Below are 26,464 nucleotides of genomic sequence, written 5' to 3' on the forward strand. Positions count from 1 at the left end.
CTTACTTTCCTACCTTTGTGTCATCAGCAAAGACAATAACCAAACCATCAGTCCCTTCATTCAAGTGATTTGTATCAATTATAATGAGTTGAAGCCTAGAACTGATCCCTATGACACACTTGTCACATTCTGCCAACCAGAAAATGGCCTATTTGTGCCGACTGTTTCCTGTTAGCTGGCCAATCTTCTATCCATGTCAATATACCATCTCCTACATCATGAGCTTTTATTTTCCACAATAATATTTTCAAATGCCTTCTGGAATTCTAAGCTACATCAACCAGTTCACCTTTATCCACAACACCTGTTATTTCTTCAAAGAACGCCAATAAATTGGTTAAACATAATTGCCCTTTCATAAAACCATGCTAGTTCTAGTAACTTGAAATTATGTAAGTGTCCTGTTATAACACCTTTAATAATAGCTTCTAGTGTTTTCCCAATGACAGATGTTAAGCTATTATTACACTTAAAAGTTAGCCTATGCTTATTCAATAGGTCAAAGTGGGAACACATGAACAATAGGTGACTGACTGTCAGGCTTGTGGGGGTCTCCAATTACTTCAATAAAACATTTAAATCCTGTACGTAGTTCTCAGATGAAAAGAGGCTGGGGAAGGTTGTAAACAAGGGAGTTCCTTGATGAGGACAGAAATTTGTAAACTCTATTAGCATAATAAAATTATTCTTCTGGGTAACAGAATTAAAGGGTTCTGTTGAAGGTAAAATAATTAGTTTACATTTCTGTTTTGAGAACATGCCAAAGTATGCCACATTATCACGGAAACAGGCTGCGGGGATAAGGAGGTTCTTTAATTTGGTTGGGTGTTTCATACAAAGATAGTTGCAGCTTTGGTCTAGGTTGAGACTGCAATTCATTGGATTGAAAGAATCAACAGGAGAGAAATGTTAGTCAGGCCTGCACTTTAAGCAGAAAAAATGCTTACTTTTATAGGTCTGCCAAATGCAGGTGGGTCTAAAGCTCAGTTTGAATTTTGTGAGGGCAAAAGGCAGCTCAAAGATTTGTCTAGTTTAAAGCTGGAAGAATAAATCTATAGCAACCCTTCGTTGAAAGCCAGAAGTTTGAGCTGTGGAGTGCACAGTCAAGAATTTGAAAAAAATCACTTTGCTTAAGGCTAATGGAAAGATCCCCATGAAATTTCATATATTGGAGAAAGCAAAAATACAAAAGAGAATTAGATTAAATTCCAGAGGGCTGCAGCATTCCTTTGGGTTGGTCTTAAGAAAAAAGTGAATGATTATTATAACGTATAAGGGAACTCTTGGGACAGAGGAGTGGGGAAAATGAACAGTAAATCACAGTTTATAGCTAAGTAGTTGTTATTAACTGTAGCATTAAGTTAACAGTGTTTGCATTGCTTAATTCTTTTACAGTAAGAAGTTTAACAACACCAGGTTAAAGTCCAACAGGTTTATTTGGTAGCAAAAGCCACACAAGCTTTCGGAGCTCCAAGCCCCTTCTTCAGGTGACCCTGAAGAAGGGGCTTGGAGCTCTGAAAGCTTGTGTGGCTGTTGCTACCAAATAAACCTGTTGGACTTTAACCTGGTGTTGTTAAACTTCTTACTGTGTTTACCCCAGTCCAACGCCGGCATCTCCACATCATAATTCTTTTACAACAGTCAAGCTGATTTTTGTATAAACATGTGAAATCCTGTGGAATAGCTCTGTCAGTTAATCTTGGGATGTTCAGATTTCTCTAAGCATTAATGGTCCCCAAGGTCATAACAATAGTTACATAACATAAAGAATAGGTGGAGTCGGCCACACAGTCCCTTAAGCCTGCTACATCAATATAGTCACAGCAGAACTTCTACGTCAACTTCATTTTATCGCTTCTCGGCCTTTTGGCTAAGATCAAGTGTAGTATGGATAGGATGCTGTGCTTGGTTGAGGTCATTAGGTTACATTTAAGCTTCATTTGAAGCAATTTTTAAAAGCAGCATCTCGACCTTTTGGCTAAGATGCAAATGAGATCAAGCCTTGGAGGAGGAGAGTCTGCTCCTACTCCAATCAGCTTGGCTCATGTAGATCAGGCCCAAGACAGGAGTGGAGGCCCTGTCTTGTCAGCTTGGATCGGAAATGCCTCAACTTGTTGAGACTCTGAATTGGACTGGATTTGATTGAATTGGAAAAGTTTTTTTAAAAAACAACTTCATTTTTCTGCCATTTCCCATGTCCTCTCATTGCTTTAATATCTAAAGTCTATTGGTCAGCCTTAAATGTACTCTTGGATAAGCATTCACGGCCCTCTGGGGAAGAAAATTCTTAAGATTTACAATCCTCTGAATGAAGACATTTCTTGTCTCTGTCATAAATGGCAGACCCTTATCCATAGACTACGACCACTAGTTCTACAACCAGGAGATACAGGCTCTGCATCTATCCTGTCAAGCCCCTTAAGAATTTGATACAATTTAGTGAGATTGCCAGTCATGTTCTAGAAATCACAGAATCATAGAAACCCTACAATACAGAAAGAGGCCATTCGACCCATCAAGTCTACACCGACCACAATCCCACCCAGGCCCTACCCCCATATCCCTACATATTTACCCACTAATCCTCTCACCTCTGAAGTGTAGAAGGATAAGCTAATTTTACTCAATCTCTCCTCATCAGACAATCCCCTCCTTAAAAGAAGAATTATTTTAGTGAACATTTGTTGCACACCATCTAAGAAAAATACATCCTTCTTTGGGTAGTGAGATTAAAACTGTGCAGAGTGCTCCAATTGGGGACTCTGCAATTGCAAGAGGATGATTTTACTCTCATACTTCAACTCCTTGCAATAAAGACCAACATATTATTTGCGTGTTAACTTTGTGATTCACGTACAAAGATACCCAAATCCCTATAACAATAACATGTTGCACAACTGATCTAGCTCACAGTTGGTAAATTTTCTAGTGCAAAAAACCTTGCATTTATATACTGTCATTAATTTAGGATAAATGTCCCAAGGTGCTATACAGATGCAAAAACAAACAATATGAAACCAGTCGATGGAGAAAGTATTTGGAGAAATAGCCACAAGTTTGTTCAAAGAGACAGGTTTAAAATAGATTTTAAGGGAAAGCAAGGGAGGGTATTCCGGAACTTTGGGCAGGGCTTTGGACATTGCCACCAAAAGTGAAGTAAAATAGTCAGAGTAACAATGCTGGCAGTGAGTTGCAGGGACTGGAAGAGGTCACAGGAGTAGGGATAGGCCTCAAATTAATTTGAACATGGGGATTTTAATTGATGCAAAAGATTGGAAGCTAATGTAGGTCAGTTAGCATGGCGGCGGGGGGGGGGGGGTGGGGGGGGGAGGGGAGAGGAGGAGGAGGGGGGAAAAGAGAGAGAGAGAGAGAGATATTGTGAGGGTACGGACAGCAGAGTCTTCAGTGAGCTCAAGTTAATGGAAGTTGGAAAATGGCACACCAGCCTGAAGAGCACTGGAATGTCGGTGTCTGGAGGAAATAAAAGTGTGGTTGAGGGTTTCAGGAGACATGCCAAGGCAGGGGCAGAGATAGGCGACATTACAGAGCTGGAAGGTAGCAGATATTCTGCTGGAGAGGATATAGGGTTGAAAGTTCAGCTCGGGGTCAAAGAGGATGCCAAGGCTGAACACGATACAGTGCAGACTGTCCATGGGTAGAGGGGGATAGAATCAATGGTGCAGTCTTGGGTCAGCGTTAAACTACATGCTCCAAGTCAGGACACTAGGACATGGTGGATGGAGTCAATGTGCAAAATACATCACTGACCTCAGCATCTTTATTGGTGCAGATCAAAACAGGTCGGTTTAACTTGCACATGTTTTTGATTATGAAGTTTGATTAGCTCATCCCCTTAGTATGTAGGAGCTAAAAACAGACTATTAGCAAATATGCAATCACACAAGGAGGCATGCTTCCTACAAGAGTTTTTGTAGACTCTCTCTGGACCAGCAAAGACCAAGAAACAGCTGCATGGTGGCACAGTGGTTAGCACTGGTGCTTCACATCGCCAGGAACCCGGGTTCAAGTCTGGCCTTGGGTGTTGTGTGTGGAGTTTGCACATTCTCTCCATGTCTGCATGTTTCCTCTGAGTTCTTCAGTTTCTCCCCTCAGTCCAGAGATGTGCTGTTTAGGTGAATTGCCCCTTAGTGTCCCAAAAGTATAGGTTAGATGGACTGGTCATGGTAACTATGTGGGGTTATGGGGATAGGGCAGGGGAGGGGGCCTGGGTAAGATACTCTGTCAGGGAGTCAGTGCAGACTCAATGGGTCAAATGGCCTCCTTCTGCACTGTAGGGATTCTATGAAATTGGAATAAAATTAAGAGATGCAGTAGAACCCTGTGCAATTATAGCATATAAAAACTTTAACAACCATCAACTGAACTCCATCATCAAAAAACAAAACGATAATCAGAACATGTTCAGTTTGTCAATACTGTCAATAGTTGACCATAAGGACAAAGGCTGCAAGTGACATCTGTTCCTATTAAGCCTATAACAGCTGTTTCAATATACATTTGTTCAAGTTCGACCCATCAGAAGATTTACCAGCAGGATTATAAAGAGATCTACTTGTTGGATCAGAGAGTATCAGCAATACAAATGAAATAACATTTGAAAAGGTAGGTGGGGAGTGATGTTTCATTCAAACAAGTTAAGGCATACAGTCCCAAGGCAATTAATCTTGCAATGTAATCTTGGAAGGGGATTCTTTATCATTCTCCTTACAAGCTGTAATGATGAAAAGGGAAATACAGTAAGCTGATAAAGCAGGCTGGACAGCTAAAAAGGAAGGAAGGAAATCTCAAGTGATGACAGATTTCCTGAGGTTAGAAAGTGCATCCTTGCTCATTTTAAATAGGATGCTCACCCAGAACAGAACCAGCTAATGTGAAAGCAGGTGCTGACAGCTCATGACTTGTATTCACTGTGATGCATTAACCTGAGGCATTTTAAGTAATTACATATATGGCCTGATGCAGGTCCCTTCTAGAAGTCTGAATAAAACAGGCATTAATTAATAATAGCATTCTGGATAATTGCCTATTTGTGTGTGTGCGCACGAGGGGAAATCAGGCTGATTATACTATGCTATCACTGTAAAGAGAATCATTGTTAGCTGGCAGTTGGAAAATGGGCTGTAGATGAATCATATTCTTGGCACCACCTGAGCAAGCTCAGAAACGTACCGGTATAGTTTGAATGTTCAAAGTGCTGACACGTGTGTCACAAACAAAAACAAATTCCATAAGCATTTGCAACATTTGCTGCCGCAGAACCTGCACAACATACACACACAGGTGCAGATTTCATTCAGCTCTGTCAACTTAAAACAGAATTGGGAAGGGAAAGCAGAAACCAATTAACCTGTGCTGAACAGGTTTAGTTTGTAAACAAGATAATATCCATTCTCTTGCTATTTGAGAAGTCTCTAAGGTTTCAGTAATAATCTGTAAAGCTTCTCAACTAAAGCTACTCCGTCTCCATTCAAGTTCATTGTAAAAAGGTAAGATTTTACCTATTGCCATCTTCATCACATTGATGATGCAGCGAGGACAAGACATCATCTACAGAGCATGCAGTTCTTTCAGATATTTATTTTCTACCTCCTCTCCACCATAGCCCACCACCCTCCAACACACACACACACACAAACAAATGCCCCCCCCCCCCCCCCCCCCCCCCCGAATCCCATCAGCTATATCCCAGCCCAAAGTGGCACATGACCTGCTATCAGGTCTCTGGAAATGCCACTTAGTATATCAGCGATAAAAAAAAGGAAGAAGGAAATAGAGTGGGTAATCAGTTCCATGATTAACAGCAGGCAAGACAACATGTAGGAGATGCTTCGACTGACAGTGAAAAGAGGACAGAATATCGAGAGGATCTTGGTCCAGTGTCTTCAGAAACCATTACAAAAAAAAAGTTAACATCTTTCAGTCTTTCTGAATAACCAAACTTAGCTCACTAATCATCTAGTTGGTTAATTTATAGAACTTTCCAGCTGACAATGTAATCATTATAGCATGTGATCCACAGCACAATAGGATGCTATTGTTAAAACAATTCACATTTCAACACAAATTCTTTCTCTATTTATATTTAAAAAGGCCAAACATATATAAAGTCTTGACACTGATCTTTGTTTGGAACTTCCTTCCCAATACATGGTTGAACTTGAAGAGACTCATTCTTTGAGCAGTCTTGGAACAAGTCTGTGATCCACAGATCAAACACTTGTGCTGCCCTGTGTTCTGATATTGTAATACATAGGATTCTAAGTTTCTACCAGCATTTTAAATAAAAAGCCCAGTGTTAGTTTTTAGAAAATGTAAACTGTTAGACCATAAATGTTTTAATTTAATTCCAAAACACTGAACTTTTAGACAATAAACATTTTCTTTTGTTTTACCTACTTCATAAAGTTACAAGCATATTTTCAAAATACATCTGCAAAAATAGTATTGTAGCTTTGTATTTACTCCTACAGCCCTGTCATGCAACTTGAGATAGAAGACAAATAGAACAATTATGTCTTGCTAGAGTGATGAAGGATGGTACTGGCCAAATGCCAATCTGGCTCAAAATGTCATATGGTGTACAGTTACATGTCCCAAATATCATCATGACTTTCAGCTACCTTACACATTACACAATTCAATACTTTGTTTGCAACTAATGGATGTTGGGAGCCAAAGCAAGGTGACAGGAAGTTACCTTTTAGCACCTGAAGCTTCGGACACAGCAGGAATGAAGTAGCCTCCAGGACTTCTGCCAAACTAACTCTAAAAACCTTCTCTTCCATCTTAAAGACCAGGCAAGATGATTGCTCAACGGGCAGCACCATTCGTGACTCCTCAAATACTGAAGTTGTGTGTGTCTAAATTGGACAATATTCAGGCTTGAGCTGATAAGTGGCAACTAACATTCATACAAGACAAAGGCCACCTAGAATCTCTAAATACAGAAGGAGACCATTCGGCCCATTGAGCCTGAACCTACAACAATCCCACCAGGCCCTATTCCTGTAACCCCACGTATTTATCCTGATAACCCTCCTAACACTAAGAGGGCATTTTGTTTAGCATGGCCAATCCACCTAACCCACACATCTTTGGACTATGGGAGGAAACCAGAGAACCTGGAGGAAACTCACTCAGACATGGGAGAACGTAAACTTCACACAGATGATCACCCTAGGCCAGGATCAAACCAGGGACCCTGACACTATGAGGCAACAGGGCTAACCACTGCGCCACCAAACCGCTAATTGCCAGATTCTCTCCAACAAGATAGTTTCAGCGATGGTACTGCCAGATTCTAACATCATCATGAAGGTTACCACTGACCAGAAACTGAACTGGAACAGCCATATCAATACTGTGGCTACAAGAGCAGATCAGAGGCTTTGAATTCTTCAGAGAGTAACTCATCTCCTCACTCCCCACAGCCTGTCCACCATCTACTAGGCACAAGTAGGAGTGTGATAAAATAATCTCCACTTGCCTGGATGAGTGCAGTTCCAGCAACAGTCAAGAAGCTTGACACCATCTAGGACAAAGTGGCCAACTTCATTGGCACCCCTCCACCACCTTAAACATGCACAAACAATACACAGTGGCAGCAGTGTATACCATCTACAAGATGCACAGCAACAATTCACCAAGGTTCCTTTAACAGCACCTTCCAAGGGCAGGAGATGCATGGGAAGACTATCACCTTGAAGTTTCCCTCCAAGTCACACACCATCTTGATTTGAAACTGTACAATCGTTCCTTCACTGGATCAAAATCCCAATTCCTTTCCTAACAGCTTTATGGGTGCTCCTGCAGCACACAGGCTACAGTGGTTGAGGGCGTCAGCTCACCACCACCTTCTCAACAGCAACAGGGGATGGACAATGAATGCTGGCCTAGCCAGTGATGCTCACGTCCCATGATCAAATAAAAAGATTATAGATGCCTCAAAAGCCATATTTTTGGAGGAATGCTGGAGGCACACCTGACTAACAGGAGGATCATAAAACCATGTGTTAGACATTGCAAGGATGCCCCTTCAGATCAAAGAATTTGTAGAGCAGCAGCGAGGAAATTCTTGGGCAAGCTGGTTAAGAACAAGAGCAAGTGCGTGTACAGGGCTGCATCATACAAAGAACAAAGAACAGTACAGCACAGGAAACAGGCCCTTCGGCCCTCCAAGCCTGTGCCGCTCCTTGGTCCAACTAGACCAATCGTTTGTATCCCTCCATTCCCAGGCTGCTCATGTGACTATCCAGGTAAGTCTTAAACGATGTCAGTGTGCCTGCCTCCACCACTCTACTTGGCAGCGCATTCCAGGCCCCCACCACCCTCTGTGTAAAAAACGTCCCTCTGATATCGGAGTTATACTTCGCCCCTCTCAGCTTGAGCCCGTGACCCCTCGTGATCGTCACCTCTGACCTGGGAAAAAGCTTCCCACTGTTCACCCTATCTATACCCTTCATAATCTTGTACACCTCTATTAGATCTCCCCTCATTCTCCATCTTTCCAAGGAGAACAACCCCAGTCTACCCAATCTCTCCTCATAGCTAAAACCCTCCATACCAGGCAACATCCTGGTAAACCTTCTCTGCACTCTCTCTAATGCCTCCACGTCCTGCTGGTAGTGCGGTGACCAGAACTGGACGCAGTACTCCAAATGTGGCCTAACCGGCGTTCTATACAGCTGCATCATCAGACTCCAGCTTTTATACTCTATACCCCGTCCTATAAAGGCAAGCATACCATATGCCTTCTTCACCACCTGTGTTGCCACCTTCAAGGATTTGTGGACTTGCACACCTAGGTCCCTCTGTGTTTCTATACTCCTGATGACTCTGCCATTTATTGTATAACTCCTCCCTACATTATTTCTTCCAAAATGCATCACTTCGCATTTATCCGGATTAAACTCCATCTGCCACCTCTCTGCCCAATTTTCCAGCCTATCTATATCCTGCTGTATTGCCCGACAATGCTCTTCGCTATCCGCAAGTCCAGCCATCTTCGTGTCATCCGCAAACTTGCTGATTACACCAGTTACACCTTCTTCCAAATCATTTATATATATATCACAAATAGCAGAGGTCCCAGTAGAGCCCTGCAGAACACCACTGGTCACAGACCTCCAGCCGGAAAAAGACCCTTCGACCACTACCCTCTGTCTCCTATGGCCAAGCCAGTTCTCCACCCATCTAGCCACTTCTCCTTGAATCCCATGAGCCTTAACCTTCTTAACCAACCTGCCATGTGGGACTTTGTCAAATGCCTTACTGAAATCCATATAGACGACATCCACGGCCCTTCATAGGGGCTGGAAAGCTGCCAGCAGTCCTAAATTTCTCCCCATGTGTGCAAACACTATCCGTCTGACATTCACCCAACTTATTTTGATGAACAAAATCCAGAAACCAAGTCCTACCTCTTCATCCAAGTCCTTGCATGACCTAACGTACTGGGGTCAGGGGGGAGGGAAAGGACGTGGAAAAAAACCCTTCAATGTAAGGTTTGCAAATGGATGTCGGAGATTCAAAATAAAAGCTGAAGAATATGTTGATGAAACTAGCTGACAATTTGAGAGGTGAAAGGACTGTGTGGGATTGATTTATTTTGCTGCTGCAACTAAACAAGTTTTGTTACAAGGTAGTTCAATCATGGTTAACCTTTATACAGTTTTATTGCATCTCTTAGCATCACACAGCCAAGAAAGGGATCATTGTGTCCAAATCAGCCAGTTTTTATATTCCACATAAGCCTACTCCCATTATAATTACTCTCCCCCCCACCCCCCCCCCCCCCGCCCCCCACCCAATCTACCCAACCTCTCTCTTTATTAAGAATACAAGCGAACCATTCAGTCCTCGAGCCTGCCCTGCCTTTAATGGCTGATCTAATGCCTCAATTTCACTTTCCGGTCTACTTGCTAAATTCCTCAATTTCCCCAAATGATCAAAAATCTACTGATCTCAATCTTGAGTATTCACAATGAAGAACTGTTCAAACCATCTGGGATAGACAATATTTTAAAAAAACCAACTGAGTAAAATTTGATTTTAGCCCTAAAATGATTAACAACTTACCCTAAGATTGTGTGTCCCACGTTCAACATTCTCCAAGCAAAGGAAAGAATCTCTCAGAGACACAAGATCGTTCAGAACGTTTCCACAGGATGACTGTTTATTCTTCTAGACTCGAGAGTGTATAGGTCCAGTTTAGCTTAGCTTAATTACAGGAACCAATGAAGAATTGCTGTCCCACCTCCAAGCCAAGTACATTCTTCCTTGGATGTGGACCAGAACGGCACACACTACTCCAGGTAACGGCTCACCAAATAGTTGTGTAGCAAGACTTTTTTTTACTCCAATCTCCTTACACTAAAAAGCAACACACGATTTGCCTTCCTAACTGCTTACTGTACCAGCATGCTAATTCTGTACTCCTTATAGAGTACATCCAAGTGACTATGAGCACCAGCATTCATTTACTATTTTCATGCCTTTTAAAAATAGAAAAGCAGAATATTTTTTATGATCAAAGTGAAAAATCTCTCACTTCCCCACATTATATTCAATCTGTCACTTTGTTGCCCACTCACATATCTTCTTGCAGCACCTTTCCATCCTCACAGCTTGCATTCCCACGAGCTTTGAATATCAAACTTCGGAACACTACTCTTGGCTGCTTTGTCGAAGTCATTAATAGATTGCAAACAGCTCAGTCACCTGCACTAATCCTTGCAGCAATCCACTAATTAGAACCTGCCAACTTGAAAATGCCCAATACCTAATTCTCCATCCATGTTTATATATTACCCAACTCTATAGGCCCTTATCTTGTGTAGATTAAGAGCATTGATAAGGATACCTTAATAAAAATGTTTAACATTTTTATGATGACTGATGCCAAGCTAATTGGTCTGCAGTTCTGTTTTCTCTCTTCCTTCTTTCTTGAATATTGGTGTTACTTTTACAAATTTCCAATCCACAAGAACTGTTCTAGAATGTAGGAAATAATGCAAAATCATAACCTGATCACTGCAGCTACCTCTTTTAGAGTTTGAGGTATTAGGCCATCAGGTCCTGGGGGTTTGCCAACTTTAAACGCTTAAAACATTTCTCCAACACTTTTCCTCTGCTGATCTCAGTTTCTTAAGTTCTTCCTCTCTTATTAGCCCCTTAGTTCTCCTCTATTTCTGATATTCACTTCTCCCTCATATATGCACGTGGATTCCATTTAAATGCATCAATGCCATCTGCTCAAGTCACTTGCATTCGCACCTCTCACTGCGCAAAGAAACATTACATAGAAAGTGCAGTAATACAAGCAAGCATGAAAGCCATTTTGATCACAGCAATATCTCTCAACAACAGTAAGGCAAGTGATCAATTAATCTGGTTTCCAAGATAATAATTAAGGAATAAATATCAAAAACACCAGGAAATCTCCTTTCTCTTCTTCATATCATGGCTTGGAGTAGAACATCAATCTAAACAACTGGGATACACAATTAGGCCTTGGCTTAAAATTGCATTTAGAAGGGTGCAACTTCTTTAACATCATCAAATTTAGTCAGTATTACACTACTGGAGAATCAGCCTAGATTCTGTACTAAACCGGAGTAGTTGAAGCCATAACATTCTGACCTAGAATCCAAGCTAACACACTCGTATTAATACTTACACACAAGCTGAAGAACCTGAGATTACTAGGTTTATTGAATTGCAGAAATGTAACCCAGACTGCAAACCTTCCAAAAGTTGAAGAAAAATTGATTTGTAAATACATGCAATCAATGTCATATCAAATATATGTCCATTCGTATTGCTGACTTCAATGTAATCAATGTATTGCACAGTTACTTTGTAACTTTTCAGTGATCAGTATCCCCAAATCAGTTACACAGCAGAAAGGCTACAGTGTACCCCGAATGACAGCAAGCAACACATTGTATCTATGGTGTAGCACAGCTGCCTCACAGCACCAGGATTCGATTCCCGGCTTGGGTCATTGTGTGTGTGAAGCTTGCACATTCTCCCCGTGTCTGCATGGGTTTCCTCCGGTGCTCCGATTTCCTCCCACAATCCGAAAAATGTGGTCAGTTGGATTGGCCATACTAAATTCTCCCTCAGTGTATCCGAACAGGCGCCGGAGTGTGGCAACTAGGGGATTTTCACAGTAACTTCATTGCAGTAAGCCTACTTGAGACACTAATAAATAAACTTGAACTTCCCAAAAAGTGCTTCACACAATATACAGGAATATTATCAAGCCAAATCTGACAAAGCCATACAGGAGATAGTAGGTCAGATGACCAAGTACCTGGGCAACGAATCAGTTTCAAGGACAATCTTAAAAAAAGGAAGGGAAGTAAAGAGGAAAATATAGTTCACGTTTCAACTCTCTGACCTTTCATCGGAACCGGGAAAGGTTAGAACATAATAGCTTTTGAGCGGCGGGGGGGGGGGGAATAGGTTTTGAGTGGGGGGGGGGGGGTATGATGATGAGACAAGAAATAAAAGATGTATCTAGAGGAGTGAATAGTGGGATCATGAATAGCTGTTGTTGCAAGGAAAGAAAAGAGAGAACCGAGAGAGAGGAGAAAAACAGAGAATGCTTAGGGCCAAGGAAGCTGAAGGCAGTTACCAATGACAGAACAATTAAAATTGCACATTTACAAGAGAAAAAAAAAATGGATAAACACATATAGCAGAGTGCTGGAGGAAGTTACAAAGTTAGGAGGAGCAAGGAAGGATTTGAAAAACAAGATGAGAATTTTAAAATTGAAAAGCGCTGCTCACTAGAGAGCGCAAGGGCATTGTGTTAGGACATAGGCAGAGTTTACAGAGGAAGATGGTAGGCCCTCAAGTTTACAGAGGGAGGAAGATAGTAGGCCGATCTCAGAGTGTGTTGGAATAGACTAATTTAGAGGTAACAAAAACATGGTTGGGTATTCTAGCGGATGAGCTGAGTAAGGGATGGAGTTTGGCAATGTTATGCAAATAGAAATAAGCGTTCTTAGTGATGGCGCACATTTGTGGTCAGGCATACATCTGGGGCTCAAACACAACACCAATGTTGTAAATGATCTGGTTCAGCCTTGGATAGTTCCAAAGCAGAGGGATGGAGTCGATGTCTCGAGAACAAATTTGCATTGGGGACCAAAGTCAATTCCCAATATTTAATTGTAAAAGGCAATGCTCACACCCACAAAATCTGCCTTTAAAAATGATATTAACCCAAAGAAAACCACATTTTTGAAAGCTGTAAATTACAATGAAAATATATTCAGATTACAGTGCAAAATATAATTCAAAAGTGAACATAAGAAATAGGAGCCATCTAGCCCCTCGAGCCTGCCCCACCATTCAATAAGATCATGGCTGATCTGAAGTGGATCAGTTCCACTTACCCGCCTGATCCCCATACCGATCAAGAATCCATCTATCCGTGATTTAAACATATTCAACGAGGTAGCCTCCACCACTTCAGTGGGCAGAGAATTCCAGAGATTCACCACCCTCAGAGAAGAAGTTCCTCCTCAACTCTGTCCTAAACTGACCCCCCTTTATTTTGAGGCTGTGCCCCCTCTAGTTCTAGTTTCCTTTCTAAGTGGAAAGAATCTCTCCACCTCTACCCTATCCAGTCCCTTCATTATCTTATAGGTCTCTATAAGATCCCCCCTCAGCCTTCTAAATTCCAACGAGTATGAGTAAAGCAATGGCAATGTTTCAAATTAGCTGTTAAGCACACAAGATCAGTATTTACTAAACGATCATACTTAAATATAGTCACTTGAAATGTTTTGTTCAGCCAAGTTAACAATAAAAGCCAAATGTTTCATCTTGCAGCAAAATACAAATTGCATTCACTGTTTCTAGAAATGATTTCCTTGGCAGTTAGTCCTGTCAATATTTCTTTATTATTGGCAAGTGAGGGGCAAGACTTAAATGCCAAAGCCTGGGATGCTCTGTCAATGGTCAATCTTTTTGTCTATTCTTTGGAGACCAACCTACAAAATAACATTCACTCACCTACCGAAACAAACCCATCTAGTGATTAAAGTGTACATCACCCAGAAATAAAAGGTACTGAATAGGCCAAGCCACAAGGCAAAAATAAACACTCAAAGGTGCCAAAGTGACTTCAAACACAACACAGATATAAGCTGTGGAGGGATTGAAAACAAGGGGAAAATAAAAAGAATTAAGCTGTTGCTGGACCAAGAATCAATGCAAGTCAGTACAATGTCCATGGATGAATGGGATTTATTGGAAGCTGGGATGCAACTTCAAAGTGGAATTGGCCTCCAAACAATGTATTATTAAAAGCAGCTCAAGAGACAATTAAAACACCAATAATCATAGATTTGTTCTTAATGATTCGTCGCTTCCACCTATCCACAGTGCAATCCAGTAATAGCCTCACCAGATACTACATTCACATTTGATGTTTATGTTCCCTAACCCTCTTCAGTTGTTGCTGTTTAATGTAGATAACATTATCTACATTAGCTCACATGTTATGAGCTAATCAGGTGCAAGGGATACAGAAACAGGAATATGATGCTTTGTGAATATAGAGAAAAGGGTCAACATTTTACCATCTTGTATTCCTTCCAGTTTCTAGACTAAGATCCTCCCCTCATACCTCAATCAGGCAATTGCTTGGCTGAGCACATTAGATGCTACATCAAGGTAAGCAGTACTAGAAACTACACAAAGATGTATTGTTACTGGATTCTACTCATTTGCTATTAAATTTTAATTCTCAGGACTGTGAATTTAAAAACGAAAATTATTTTGGATTAACTGCAGTGAAAACTTGCAATTTATAGGTCCAGTAGACCTAGACCAAGATATTCTAAAGACACACCGGGGCGTGGATCAACAAAACAGCTGCGTTCACAGCTAGGGTGCGGCTCACACATCAGAAACACGATCAGATGGAACAACTTCTGACCTTTAAGGGGAGTTAGGCAAACAATATTGCCCGCTCGCGAAACAATGTTCTTCTGCATTTATAATCCATCATTTCAAATAGGAAGTGACAAACCAAATTAAAAGGAGCTACTGATAACTAAATTACTGGCTTTTTTCAATCACATGAACATTGCTTTAAACTTGTAATTCTGCCATTGCTGCTTTTCATTGTTATAAAAAGATTGCGTTGAAATATTTGCAGCAAAATGTACATTGTGTGGGGTTGTGTTTGATTGCTTCCTTCATTCAGCTCACAAATTGTTGGGGTGTTACAAAACCAATAATTTGATTTTATAGTTTAACAAACGTTCAAATTATATATAACTTTTGCAGTTGTTCCATGGCATGTTACCTGAATAATTGTACTATCACTATCCACTTTCTCTTTGCCATTACTCATGAGCAATGCTAGTTTTGTCCTGCAGGTCTACATTGCAAAAAAAGGAAATAGAGGATGTTTTGCAAAATTAAGGTTCAGTCACAGTTATGACTAGCATCGGCCGGCAGAAAGAGATGTCAGAGAAGTAATGGATACTTTTAAATAGCATTAGAAATGTTTATAAAACCCTCCTTTATCCCATCAGGGTCAATACGTAATTAAATACCACCTAAGTTAACTATCCCAGTGCTGGTTAGTGGAAGACTTGAGACAAAAAAAGATTTTATTAATTTTAAACGTGCAAGGTTGTGGTAAAGTTCTTCAGAAAACGTATCCAAGTCATAAACCGGCTACACTGTGGGTTTGCAACAGATCTCTTGCATATAACATTTCAACCACTTATGAGTTATTGTTTGATCCTGGTCCCCAAGAAATCCCATCGGTTCCCGACGGAGGGGTTAAAGTCCCGTTGAAAATTAACCCCTGGGGTGAAGGTAGAGGGAAACATAAACACCCAGGAAATTGGAAACAGACTGATTTATCTAATTGCACCAGTTTAAACCTTCAAATTAGAACGCTTACACATTCTACGTATTGCAAAAAAAATTATAAAACCGAAATAAGAACCAATCTAAATTGTCTCCCGAAATGAAACATAAAAACAGGTTTCACAAAGAAAGCCACAAGTGCAAGAGATTTAGCTTTGCAAAATACCCTCACTGGATCCTTATTGTTTTTCTCCCCCCCCCAATCACTTCGACAGTCTCCCTCGCCCAACAGTTGTTACCAACTTTGCAACATTTGTGTTTGATTCAATGTTAGTGCCACAAATACACTGGTAACATTCACTTACCGCTCTGAAAGCCTGGCTCCATGGCTGTGCCCGGGGCCTTCGCTCTTAATTCCGATCCTTCTCAGCAGCTCCACTGAACAGGCAGCTCAATGTTCTAAACACTGACAGTAATAAACAACTCGCACTTGCTGCAACAGCAGCCAGGCTAAAGAGGAAAACACAGCATTCCCATCTGAAATATGCCACCTATTCTTCTCTTGAGGGAAATGTCTAAATGCACAAAGCCTCCTGAAGGATGGGAGAATTCTTTCTTTTTTTTCTATGTAGCCATCTCTTTGCAAACTGCACGGTTTAAAGGCAGCTCGCTGTCGACCATCTTAACTCGTGTTTCCTTCCTCTTTTGCTCTCATAAGCTGTGCTCCTTCGAGACAGGCTCTATAGGTCGATCGACGAATTACACACACTGCAGAGACTGCCACTCTGCTCAAGTTTCAGACCCTTTCTTTCATAGACCAAGTGCCTTTCAGTGAGTGAGTCACTCAGTCCTTTCAATGTTTTCTTCTCCATTTCCATGTGAATAAATCATTTTTTTTACAAGAATCAAACGCTTCCCAGTATTGGAGTTGCAGTCTTTTAGTTAGAAATGTGATTCAAACATGTTGCCAGCTGTATCAGTGGTTCTTCCACAACCTGGCTTTTATTTGGAAGAGGGACAAGGCATGGGTATGTTAGGTTGCACAATGTCAGTTTACATATGTTTTCATGGTGGTGAGTTATTAATTTACTCAACTACCCAAAACATTGAGCTTCACCCTGCCCTCACCTGACTTCCACAGGCATCGCAGGATGTATCCCTCCCTCACCGTCTCTCTGGTTTAGTAACACCAAAAATAATTGCAGTACTTTACTCAGCTAATTCCGTTCTAACCATTGTGGATCTTTCGACCTTCCTCGTTCTGTATGACTCAACACATCACATGTATTTACCCCGAGCCAAAAATTGTTAAACTGCAAATCATCTTTTCATTCACTTTAGTGTTTATCCTGAATGCCTAAATGTTATATTTCTAAGGTTGTTTACATTGTAAAGTATTTTAATGAAGATTTTAAGATAGATTGGAAATTAATCAACAAAGTTGTCAATCAATTGCTTCACATACAAAATCTCTTCCTTGCTGCTGGTTTAACCCCATTTAGCACTCGCATAACATTACCAAATGAAAGTTATACTGTATGTTACATTTTAGATACTGATTTATTCTTTCGCAGAACGTGGGTCTTGTTGGCTTGGTCGGTATTTGCCCTAAAAGGTGGAGTGAGCTGCCTTCCTGAACCACTGCACCCATAGTGGTGCCCTCCTGGAAGGATCTTGGTATTGTAGTGGTCTGTTGCAATCTCCATGTTGCAACCCTCCAGAGAGGCATGGGTGTTGAGGACGGTAAGCTCAGTAGGAGACAACTCATTGGGGGAAGAGCAGGAGGTAAGAGTGGTGGAGGAATTGGAAGTGGAAAGAGATGACACTAAGCAGGGAGGTACCTCTGTTGCATGGTGAGGTGGCCTTTCCATGCTACCTTCTGGGAAGAGAACCTCCCTCTTCTCCCTCACAGCCTCCACTATTAGATCCATATTAGCATTGATGAAGTGAGGGTCTGTCCTACCCTGGGTGCCAGCCTTCCAGTTCCTCTGTGACCTCTCACTTCCCTCTGGCTATGTGGAAGGCTTGGACAATCAACAAATCTCACCCTCAGGACATTCAACAACCTGTGTGATGTTTAACAAGTTCTGCAGTCAAGTGGGAAGATTTTTGTTGCCTCAAGGATAAGACGATGGCATGGTAGCGCTTCACAGCTCCAGGATTCGAATCCCGGCACATTCTCCCTGTGTCTGCGTGGGTTTCCTCCAGGTGCTCCGGTTTCCTCCCACAGTCCAAAGATGTGCAGGCTAGGTTGATTGGCCATTCTAAATTGCCCCTTAGTGTCCCGGGATGCATAGGTTAGAGGGGTTAGTGGGTAAATATGTAGGGATATGTGGATAGGGCCTGGGTGGGATTGTGGTTGGTGCAGACTTGATGGGCCGAACGGCCTCTTTCTGCACTGTAGGATTCTATGATTCACAGGAGCTGAAAGGAGAGTGGGGTTGAAGCTCGATGTCAGCCATGATCTTATTGAATGGTGGAGCAGGTTCAATGGGATGTGTAGTCTACACATACTTCCATTCTCATGTTCTTAATTGTCATGGGGCTTGAAAGGAAAACAATTTCTTTCCGCAATTAATCACAAACAAAGACACTGCAATGGGTAAGAATCAAACAGTTTATTCCATCAATTAGAAAGCAACAATGTGAGTGATATATGCTGAGCACTTTACTATCCTCAACATGGAGCGTTTGGTAAACACAAAAGTTACATAGAAAATGTTTGATTAGATTCTGATAAGCAAAGCCTGCAAATTCCAAACTTTTGTCAATATATGGAGACCTTCTTCAAAATGACTGGCGATTGGAACAAAGCAGCGAAAGTAGCCAAGACAAAGATTAGTTGAACGTAGGATAGAGAAGTGGGACAAAATGGAGGAAGTGAATAATGTCAGAGAGTCATAGAGCAATACAGCATGGAAATAGACTCTTCAGCCTAACCAGTCCATGCTGACCATGGTGCCCTCCCAGCTAGTCCCAATTGCCCACGTTTGGCCCAAATCCCTCTAATCCTTTCCCATCCATGTACTCATCCAAATGTTTTTTAAATGTTGCTATTGTACCTGCCTCAACCACTGTCTCTGGCAGCTCATTCCATACACGCACCACCCTCTGCGTGAAGAAGTTGCCCCTCAGATCCCTTTTAAATCTTTCCCCTCTCACCTTAAACTTATGTCTCTTGGTTTTCAATTCCCCTACCCTGGGAAAAAGACTATGTACATTCATCCTATTTATGCCCTGCATGATTTTATACATCATGTAAAAGAAATTGCAGAAGAAAATTGTCAAGAAGCTTATTTTAAAAATACTTTTGAAAACATTAGTTAATATTTTTCTTTCAGAGGCCCAGCGCCCAAGCGTGAAATGATTGATTTCTGGCAGAGAGAACAGAATTCATTTTTAAATTTGATTCAAGCACTGCAAACTGAACTAAACTACATTTCAAAAACGGGCTCCATCTGTGAAAATAATCTGAATATTCATGTAAATAACCTTCCAGAGTATTGAATAAATAAGGAAATATTCTATTTACTATGGACAAATGATTGATTTAAATGAATGCTTCTGGAAGTTTGTTATTATTTGTCTTGTGTAACACTGACAGGTGAAGCAAAAGCTGTGATTTGGTTTTAGTGTGGTTTCATGATTGTAGAATAATGTTTCACTGCAGGGATAGACAGGATTCATGTGTTACACAACAGCATACCTGTACCACTTTCTGCAGCCTGATGACCATTGCTTTAACAATAATTACATTGACAAGTGTGTTAAAGCTGATATTGTGGAACCACTGAAATTAGATGAAAGAAATAAGCTGCAAATAAGTCCATACCCTGTCAAATCTCTTATAATTTTGCAATTATATTCAGTAACCAGTTCCTGAGAATATCCAGATTCCTCTCCAGCCACCGGATGTTCTTCCGAATGCTTTCCAGGGCAAGCTGGGTGCATCTCAGTTGGGAGCTCTGCTCCTTTATGGAATCAAAAAACAATGCCACCTAAAAAGCAAAGCATTTGAGTTATTGTTATGAACAGGAGTATATATAACCATTGAATACATACTTAGAAATGTTAACTTGCTCTTCTTCAATAGAGTGTCAGCATGCTACCTATTTATTGCTGTTATATTTGGAGCAGCTGTTTGCATACTGCCAGTTAAGAACCTTGAATAAAGAACTGGAGGAGTATGTGGCAAAGTAAAGCAAATTATAATGCCTTAGTAATGTTATCATTTATACCGGAGAGCTCAGCAACTTGCAAAAAGCACATTGCACCGTAGAAAGACAAATTGTGGATTCATGCCTCTGCTTCCTCACATGCCAGTTCATAAAGTCAACTGTGGTGTCACATGCAGTTGCTGGGCACACAAAGTGGAACCTGGTATGAGTGCACAGGAGTGGAAGATAACTAAAATAATCGTTTTAAATAATAAATATATTTTTTTTAATTCAGAAAGAGTAAGAACTGGATTTCCCTCATTCCATTGGAGTAGGGAAACATACAGAGAAACACAAGTGTTTGACAGCCTTTCCTTATTTGGGCAGAAAAATTTAGATAATAGCACAGAAGGTGGCCATTCAGCCCATCAAGCCCATGCCAGTTCCCTGCGGAACAAATCCAGTGAGTCCCACTCCTGTGTTCGATCCCTGAAACAAGTTAACTTCCTTCAAGTGACAGCCGAATTTCTTTAAAATAATTGGTCATCTCTGCTTCCACAACCTTTGTGGTAAGGTATCACTTGCATTCCCCCTGTATCTCGTGTCCCCCAGTCCATTGTCAATCTGCAAGTGGGAAGTTTTTCCTTGTCTATCATACATAAACTGTCATAATCTTGTACACGTCAATCAAATCTTCCCTCAATCTCCTTTTCTCCAAGGAGAACAACTGCAGCCTTTCCAACCTAACCTTTAGCTAACCATGCAACCATTCTAGTAAATCTTTAAAGTTTACTTATTTGTCACAAGTAGGCTAACATTAACACTGCAATTAAGTTACTGTGAAAATCCCCAAATCCTGCACCCACTCAAGATCTTCACATCTTTCCCAGTGTGTGGTGACCAGAATTGGATGCATTACTATAGTTGGGTCCCAACCAGACTATTATATAGTGTTACAGATAGGGAGGGTTTAATTTAAACAGCCCTGATTTCTCCTTTCTTTGCCTGTCTAATGCAGTTGTATTTCCCAACCTCTCCATTTTGGTGTGATCCAATTTCTATTAATAACTTCATAACAAACTCAAGATAACAAGAACTCAAAGGGTTAGTTTATTTGTATTTCATAAAACTTATTCACCACACTGGGTATTTAGATACATACATTGTAGAATTGTCTTTGTGTTCTTTATAGTCTTTCTTAGTCCATTCCTATCTAATATGCTGCTACTTCCTTCTCTCGTACTGTCTAACGCTCTCACTTCATGTACCTTATTCTTCTTTTCTACTTCTATGTGCTGGTAACATGTATTAGTATAGAGTGCCGGCGGATTGGAAAACGGCTAATGTTACGCCGCTGTTTAAAAAAGGAAATAGACAAAAGGCGGGTAACTACAGGCCGGTTAGCTTAACGTCTGTAGTTGGGAAAATGCTGGAATCCATCATTAAAGAAGAAATAGCAGGCCATCTGGATAAGAATGGTTCGATTAAGCAGACGCAGCATGGATTCATGAGGGGAAAGCCGTGCTTGACAAACTTGTTGGATTTTTATGAAGATGTGACTAGTGCGGTTGACGGAGGGGAACTGGTGGATGCGATGTTTTTGGATTTCCAAAAGGCGTTTGATAAGGTGCCTCACAAAAGGTTGCTGAAGAAGGTTGGGTCACACGGAGTTGGGGGTAGGGTGTTAGCGTGGATTGGGGATTGGCTATCCGGCAGAAAGCAGAGAGTCGGAATAAATGGGTGCTTTTCTGGTTGGCGGATGGTAACTAGTGGCGTGCCGCAGGGATCGGTACTGGGGCCTCAACTATTTACCATTTATATAGACGATCTGGAGGAGGGGACTGAGTGTAGGGTAACAAAGTTTGCAGACGACACAAAGATAAGTGGAAAAGTGAATCGTGTGGAGGGTGCAGAAGGCCTGCAGAGAGATTTGGACAGGCTGAGTGAGTGGGCGAGGATCTGGCAGATGGAGTATAACGTTAACAAATGCGAGGTTATTCACTTTGGAAGAAATAATAGCAAATCGGATTATTATCTAAATGGAAAGAAATTACAACATGCTGCTGTGCAGAGGGACCTGGGGGTCCTTGTGCATGAGACACAAAAACCCAGTCTGCAGGTGCAACAGGTGATCAAGAAGGCAAATGGGATGTTGGCCAATATCGCAAGGGGGATAGAATATAAAAGCAGAGATGTCTTGCTGCATCTGTATCGGGCATTGGTGAGGCCGCAGCTGGAATACTGTGTGCAGTATTGGTCCCCTTATTTGCGAAAGGATATATTGGCCTTGGAGGGAGTGCAGAGAAGGTTCACCAGGTTGATACCAGAGATGAGGGGTGTTGATTATGAGGAGAAACTGAGCAGATTGGGTTTGTATTCATTGGAATTTAGAAGGCTGAGGGGGGATCTTATAGAGATCTATAAGATAATGAAGGGGCTGGATAGGGTAGAGGTGGAGAGATTCTTTCCACTTAGAAAGGAAACTAGAACTAGAGGGCACAGCCTCAAAATAAAGGGGGGTCAGTTTAGGACAGAGTTGAGGAGGAACTTCTTCTCTCAGAGGGTGGTGAATCTCTGGAATTCTCTGCCCACTGAAGTGGTGGAGGCTACCTCGTTGAATATGTTTAAATCACGGATAGATGGATTCCTGATCGGTAAGGGAATTAGGGGTTATAGGGATCAGGCGGGTAGGTGGAACTGATCCACTTCAGATCAGCCATGATCTTATTGAATGGCGGGGCAGGCTCGAGGGGCTAGATGGCCTACTCCTGCTCCTATTTCTTATGTTCTTATGTAACAATAATAAATCAAATCAAGTCAGAAATAATGATTTTTTTAAAGGAATTCTGTTTAGTTCTGTAATTGAAACTTCATTACTGCTGTTGGTAAATATTACAAAACTGGTTAGAAGATGCAAGGGGGAAGTAAAAGGAGCATAGCAATTTATTTTAAGTAAATAACCAATACTTAAATGCTTCAATATGTATGATGCCAATAGTAAATGGAATTGCAGATCTTTCAGGTTGAATATTTAGGCTGAAGGAGGTGGAAAATGTCAATATTTTACTCTCTACAGTCAGTTCTAAGCATATAAGTCACAACTAACAGAAAATATTTGTAGAATACTACTCCATCCCCCTTCCTCTGTCGGGCAACTTTTTTGTGCACCTTTTGGTACTTCATTCCCAATCAAAAATCCAATTCAAAACAGATCCAAGCTGACAAGACAGGCCATACCTTCCATCTTGGGCTTGGTCAAACAAGATCCAAGCTGACAGGATGCGGCATTACACCCCCTCCTGGGCTTGATCTGAGCTTCATCTTAGCCAAAAGGCCCAGATGGCTTTTTAAAAAATTGCTTCTGGTGAAGCCTCAGTGTAACCTCATTGGCCAGGACCAGGATCAAAAACTACACTAGATCTTAACCAAAGGCAATGACCAAATCCAGATAACTTTACATCCTCTTTGAGTGAGGCTTAGAATTAGTCGTAAATTCTGACCAGCAGGTCGATGCTATTGAAGTTAGCATGTGGAAACTGCAAAGCAGAAACTTGTATTACATCATTTGTCAGCAATTCAAAGAGGTGTGAAAATTCACTCAGCCTCCTTAGTCCTTCTCACTTTACAAACACATATTATTAGAGATTTTACTGACCTCTTCCAGTTCTTCCTTTGATGAAAACCAAGATGTTGTTCCCATTATAATCCATCGTATAGTAAATGAGCCAAGTTGAAATCTGCAGCGATATAAATGCATCTTTAATGGTTTCCCCACAGGTGAGTTTTAAAGAAAAATATTCCCGTTTTGGTATCAATTAGGTTAGATTTCAATTTTCTAATAGAACTGATCCAAATCGTTCAGCTTTCTAATTACTCCAGTTGCTAAAATATCTGAAAGTTATTCTGTGGACAGAGTTGAGGTGGCTTCAAAGTGTTGGTGCCTTTTCATTTTTTAAAAATGGTACAAAGTACAATATAGGAAAAATGAAAACACTAATCTGCAGGAATTAAGAGTATGCAAAAGAGAAAGAAAAATTAAACAGTATGGAAAATAACAAAATAAAAAAACAAAATTTCAATTAAATCAAACAGAAAAGATATTGGATTCAAACATTAACTCAGTTTCTCTCTCCATAGATGCTGCTATACTTGTTGAGTTTCTCCAGCATTTTCTGTTATTATTTCAGATCATCATCATTCACAGTATTTTGCTTTTATTAGAGAAAGAAGAGTGGAGCAAGATCATGTTATAGAGATTTAAAGATGAGATAGAAATGAGAATGCTAAAATAGTTTTTATTGGTTCAATTCAGTTTGACAGAATCTAAGAATTATTCTCTTGCATTTTTAAAATATAAACCGATTAGCACATCACTGAAACAGGTCTGTGTGTGTTTTTGAGATCACTCTTAATCATTTTCAGTATCAGCAATGTTATGTGCATCAACTCTGGGAGGGGAATGTAGAGGGGAAGAAAGATGTGGAGATGCCGGCGTTGGACTGGGGTAAACACAGTAAGAGTTTTAACAACACCAGGTTAAAGTCCAACAGGTTTATTTGCTCACAGATATCCACTCCCATCTGACGAAGGAGCAGCGTACCGAAAGCTAATGGCATTTGCTACCAAATAAACCTGTTGGACTTTAACCTGGTGTTGTTAAAACTCTTACCGAGGGGAAAAGAAGACAGAGGAGAACAAATATCATACATTATAATTTCAAATTCAAATTTAAGCAATTGATAGATATAATTACTTCTTTCAACACAAACATTGCTCAGGTTTGTTTATGTTAGCTTCAACCTTCAAGTCTGAGGAGGATTATCTTAAGATGTTCATGCAAACAACTGCACTAACAACATTAGCATGGACTCAAAAACAGAAAACGCAGGAAAATCTCAGAAGGACTGACAGCATCTGTGGAGAGTGAATAAAGCCAATGTAAAGAAACATTGGCTCTATTCTCTCTCCATAGATGCTGAGATTTTCCAGCATTTTCTGTTTTTGTTTCAGATTCCAGCACCCACAGTATTTTGCTTTTATTTTAGCAAGAACTTATCTGTGGGCAATCAAAAACTGTGGTAGAATAATGGGTGATATGCTGAACTGAAGCATCAAATTTGTTAAAATGCTAAAACATAAAAATGTGGTAATATTTTCAGAAGTCAGCTTTGTAATTTTGCTCTCTGAATTGATAATACATCATTTTGTTCACAGGAAGCAGTGTTGGGTTTGAATGTGTAATTGTATAATAACTGAATGGCCTGTTAAGCAACTTTTGATGACATTATTAATTAACTAAACAATGAGGACTGAAGTTAGACAAAGACCAGACTAGATAGTTTTGGCAGGTCTTTTTCATTGAAGAATATTAGCAAAATATTTTATCAGAAACGCAACACCTTTCATGGTAATTTCTAGTGCTACTTAGAGGAACGTGATGGCCTAGTGGTATTATCACTAGACTACTAATTCAGAAACTCCGCTAATGTTCTGGGGACCCGGATTCGAATCCCGCCACAGCAGATTTTGGAATTTGAATTCAATTAATAATATCTGGAATTAAGGATCTACTGATGACCAAGAACCCATTGTCGGAAAAACCCATCTGGTTCACTAATGTCTTTTAGAGAAGGAAATCTGCCGTCCTTACCTGGTCTGGCCTACATGTGACGCCAGAGCCACAGCAATGTGGTTGACTCTCAAACTGCCCTCTGAAATGGCCTAGCAAATCACTCAGTAAGAGCAACTAGGGATGGGCAATAAATGCTGGCCAGCCAGCAACGCCTATGTCCCATGAATGGATAAAAAAAAAATTATTTATTAAGGTTGGGATTTCACTTTTGGGTTACTAACATAACTTACATAACCTTTGAACAATTGTTTTCCATTGCAAGTGTCCATAATAAGAACACTTTTTTAAAAAAAAATTATTTATTAGTGTCACAAGTAGGCTTACATTAAAACTGCAATGAAGTTACCGTGAAAATCCCCTAGTCGCCACACTCCGGCACCTGTTCGGGTACACTGAGGGAGAATTTAGAATGGACAAAAAGCTCTGATTATGATTTCTACCATAATTTTATAAAATATTTTTAAAACTTATTATTGTTATTCTACTTTGGTCTGTAATTGCAAATGTGAGGTCATCCAATTTGGATCTGAAATTTGAGAAAGACAAATCTTTGAGAGACTAGGAGCTGTGCTGTGTTGGAGTGAAGGGATTTAAATGGCATTGCACACAAACACCAAAAGATAGTGCCAAGATTTTTTTTTTTAAATCAAGGAGATGAATGCAAAATCTGTCTATCGCAAAAGGATTAAAATTCAAAAGTGGAAAAGGTTGGCATTCTCCAATCTCGATTGCCCACAGTCAGTGCCAGCGAGAATGGAGAATTTGGCACTCAGCCAAAACACTGTTCACTGCAGCGGGACCGGAGAATCCC

General features: G+C 40.7%; 2 protein-coding genes and 1 pseudogene across 4 annotated transcripts in view; 1 reads left to right on the top strand and 2 right to left on the bottom strand.

Moving 5' to 3' along the window:
• lnpep (leucyl/cystinyl aminopeptidase) overlaps positions 1-16,678 on the bottom strand; it is a 98,546-nt gene extending 81,868 nt beyond the window's left edge. The window contains exon 1 of the mRNA XM_078214758.1: positions 16,230-16,678. Within this exon, the coding sequence (XP_078070884.1) occupies positions 16,230-16,251 (22 nt within the window). The 5' untranslated portion in view covers positions 16,252-16,678. The remainder of the gene's footprint in view (positions 1-16,229) is intronic.
• LOC144495438 (U2 spliceosomal RNA) lies at positions 1,851-2,055 on the top strand (annotated as a pseudogene).
• A 1,784-nt stretch (positions 16,679-18,462) lies between the features above and the next one.
• The window catches only part of erap2 (endoplasmic reticulum aminopeptidase 2), a 52,161-nt gene continuing 44,159 nt past the window's right edge, over positions 18,463-26,464 (bottom strand). For all 3 annotated transcript variants that reach the window (XM_078214759.1, XM_078214760.1, XM_078214761.1), the window contains exons 18-19: positions 23,677-23,758; positions 18,463-19,862 (exon numbers count right to left, since the gene is read on the bottom strand). In XM_078214759.1, coding sequence (XP_078070885.1) covers positions 19,710-19,862; positions 23,677-23,758 — 235 coding nt within the window. In that variant the 3' untranslated portion in view covers positions 18,463-19,709. The remainder of the gene's footprint in view (positions 19,863-23,676; positions 23,759-26,464) is intronic.

The sequence above is a fragment of the Mustelus asterias genome, chromosome 6 (genome assembly GCF_964213995.1).
Source record: "Mustelus asterias chromosome 6, sMusAst1.hap1.1, whole genome shotgun sequence".
NCBI lineage: Eukaryota > Metazoa > Chordata > Chondrichthyes > Carcharhiniformes > Triakidae > Mustelus > Mustelus asterias.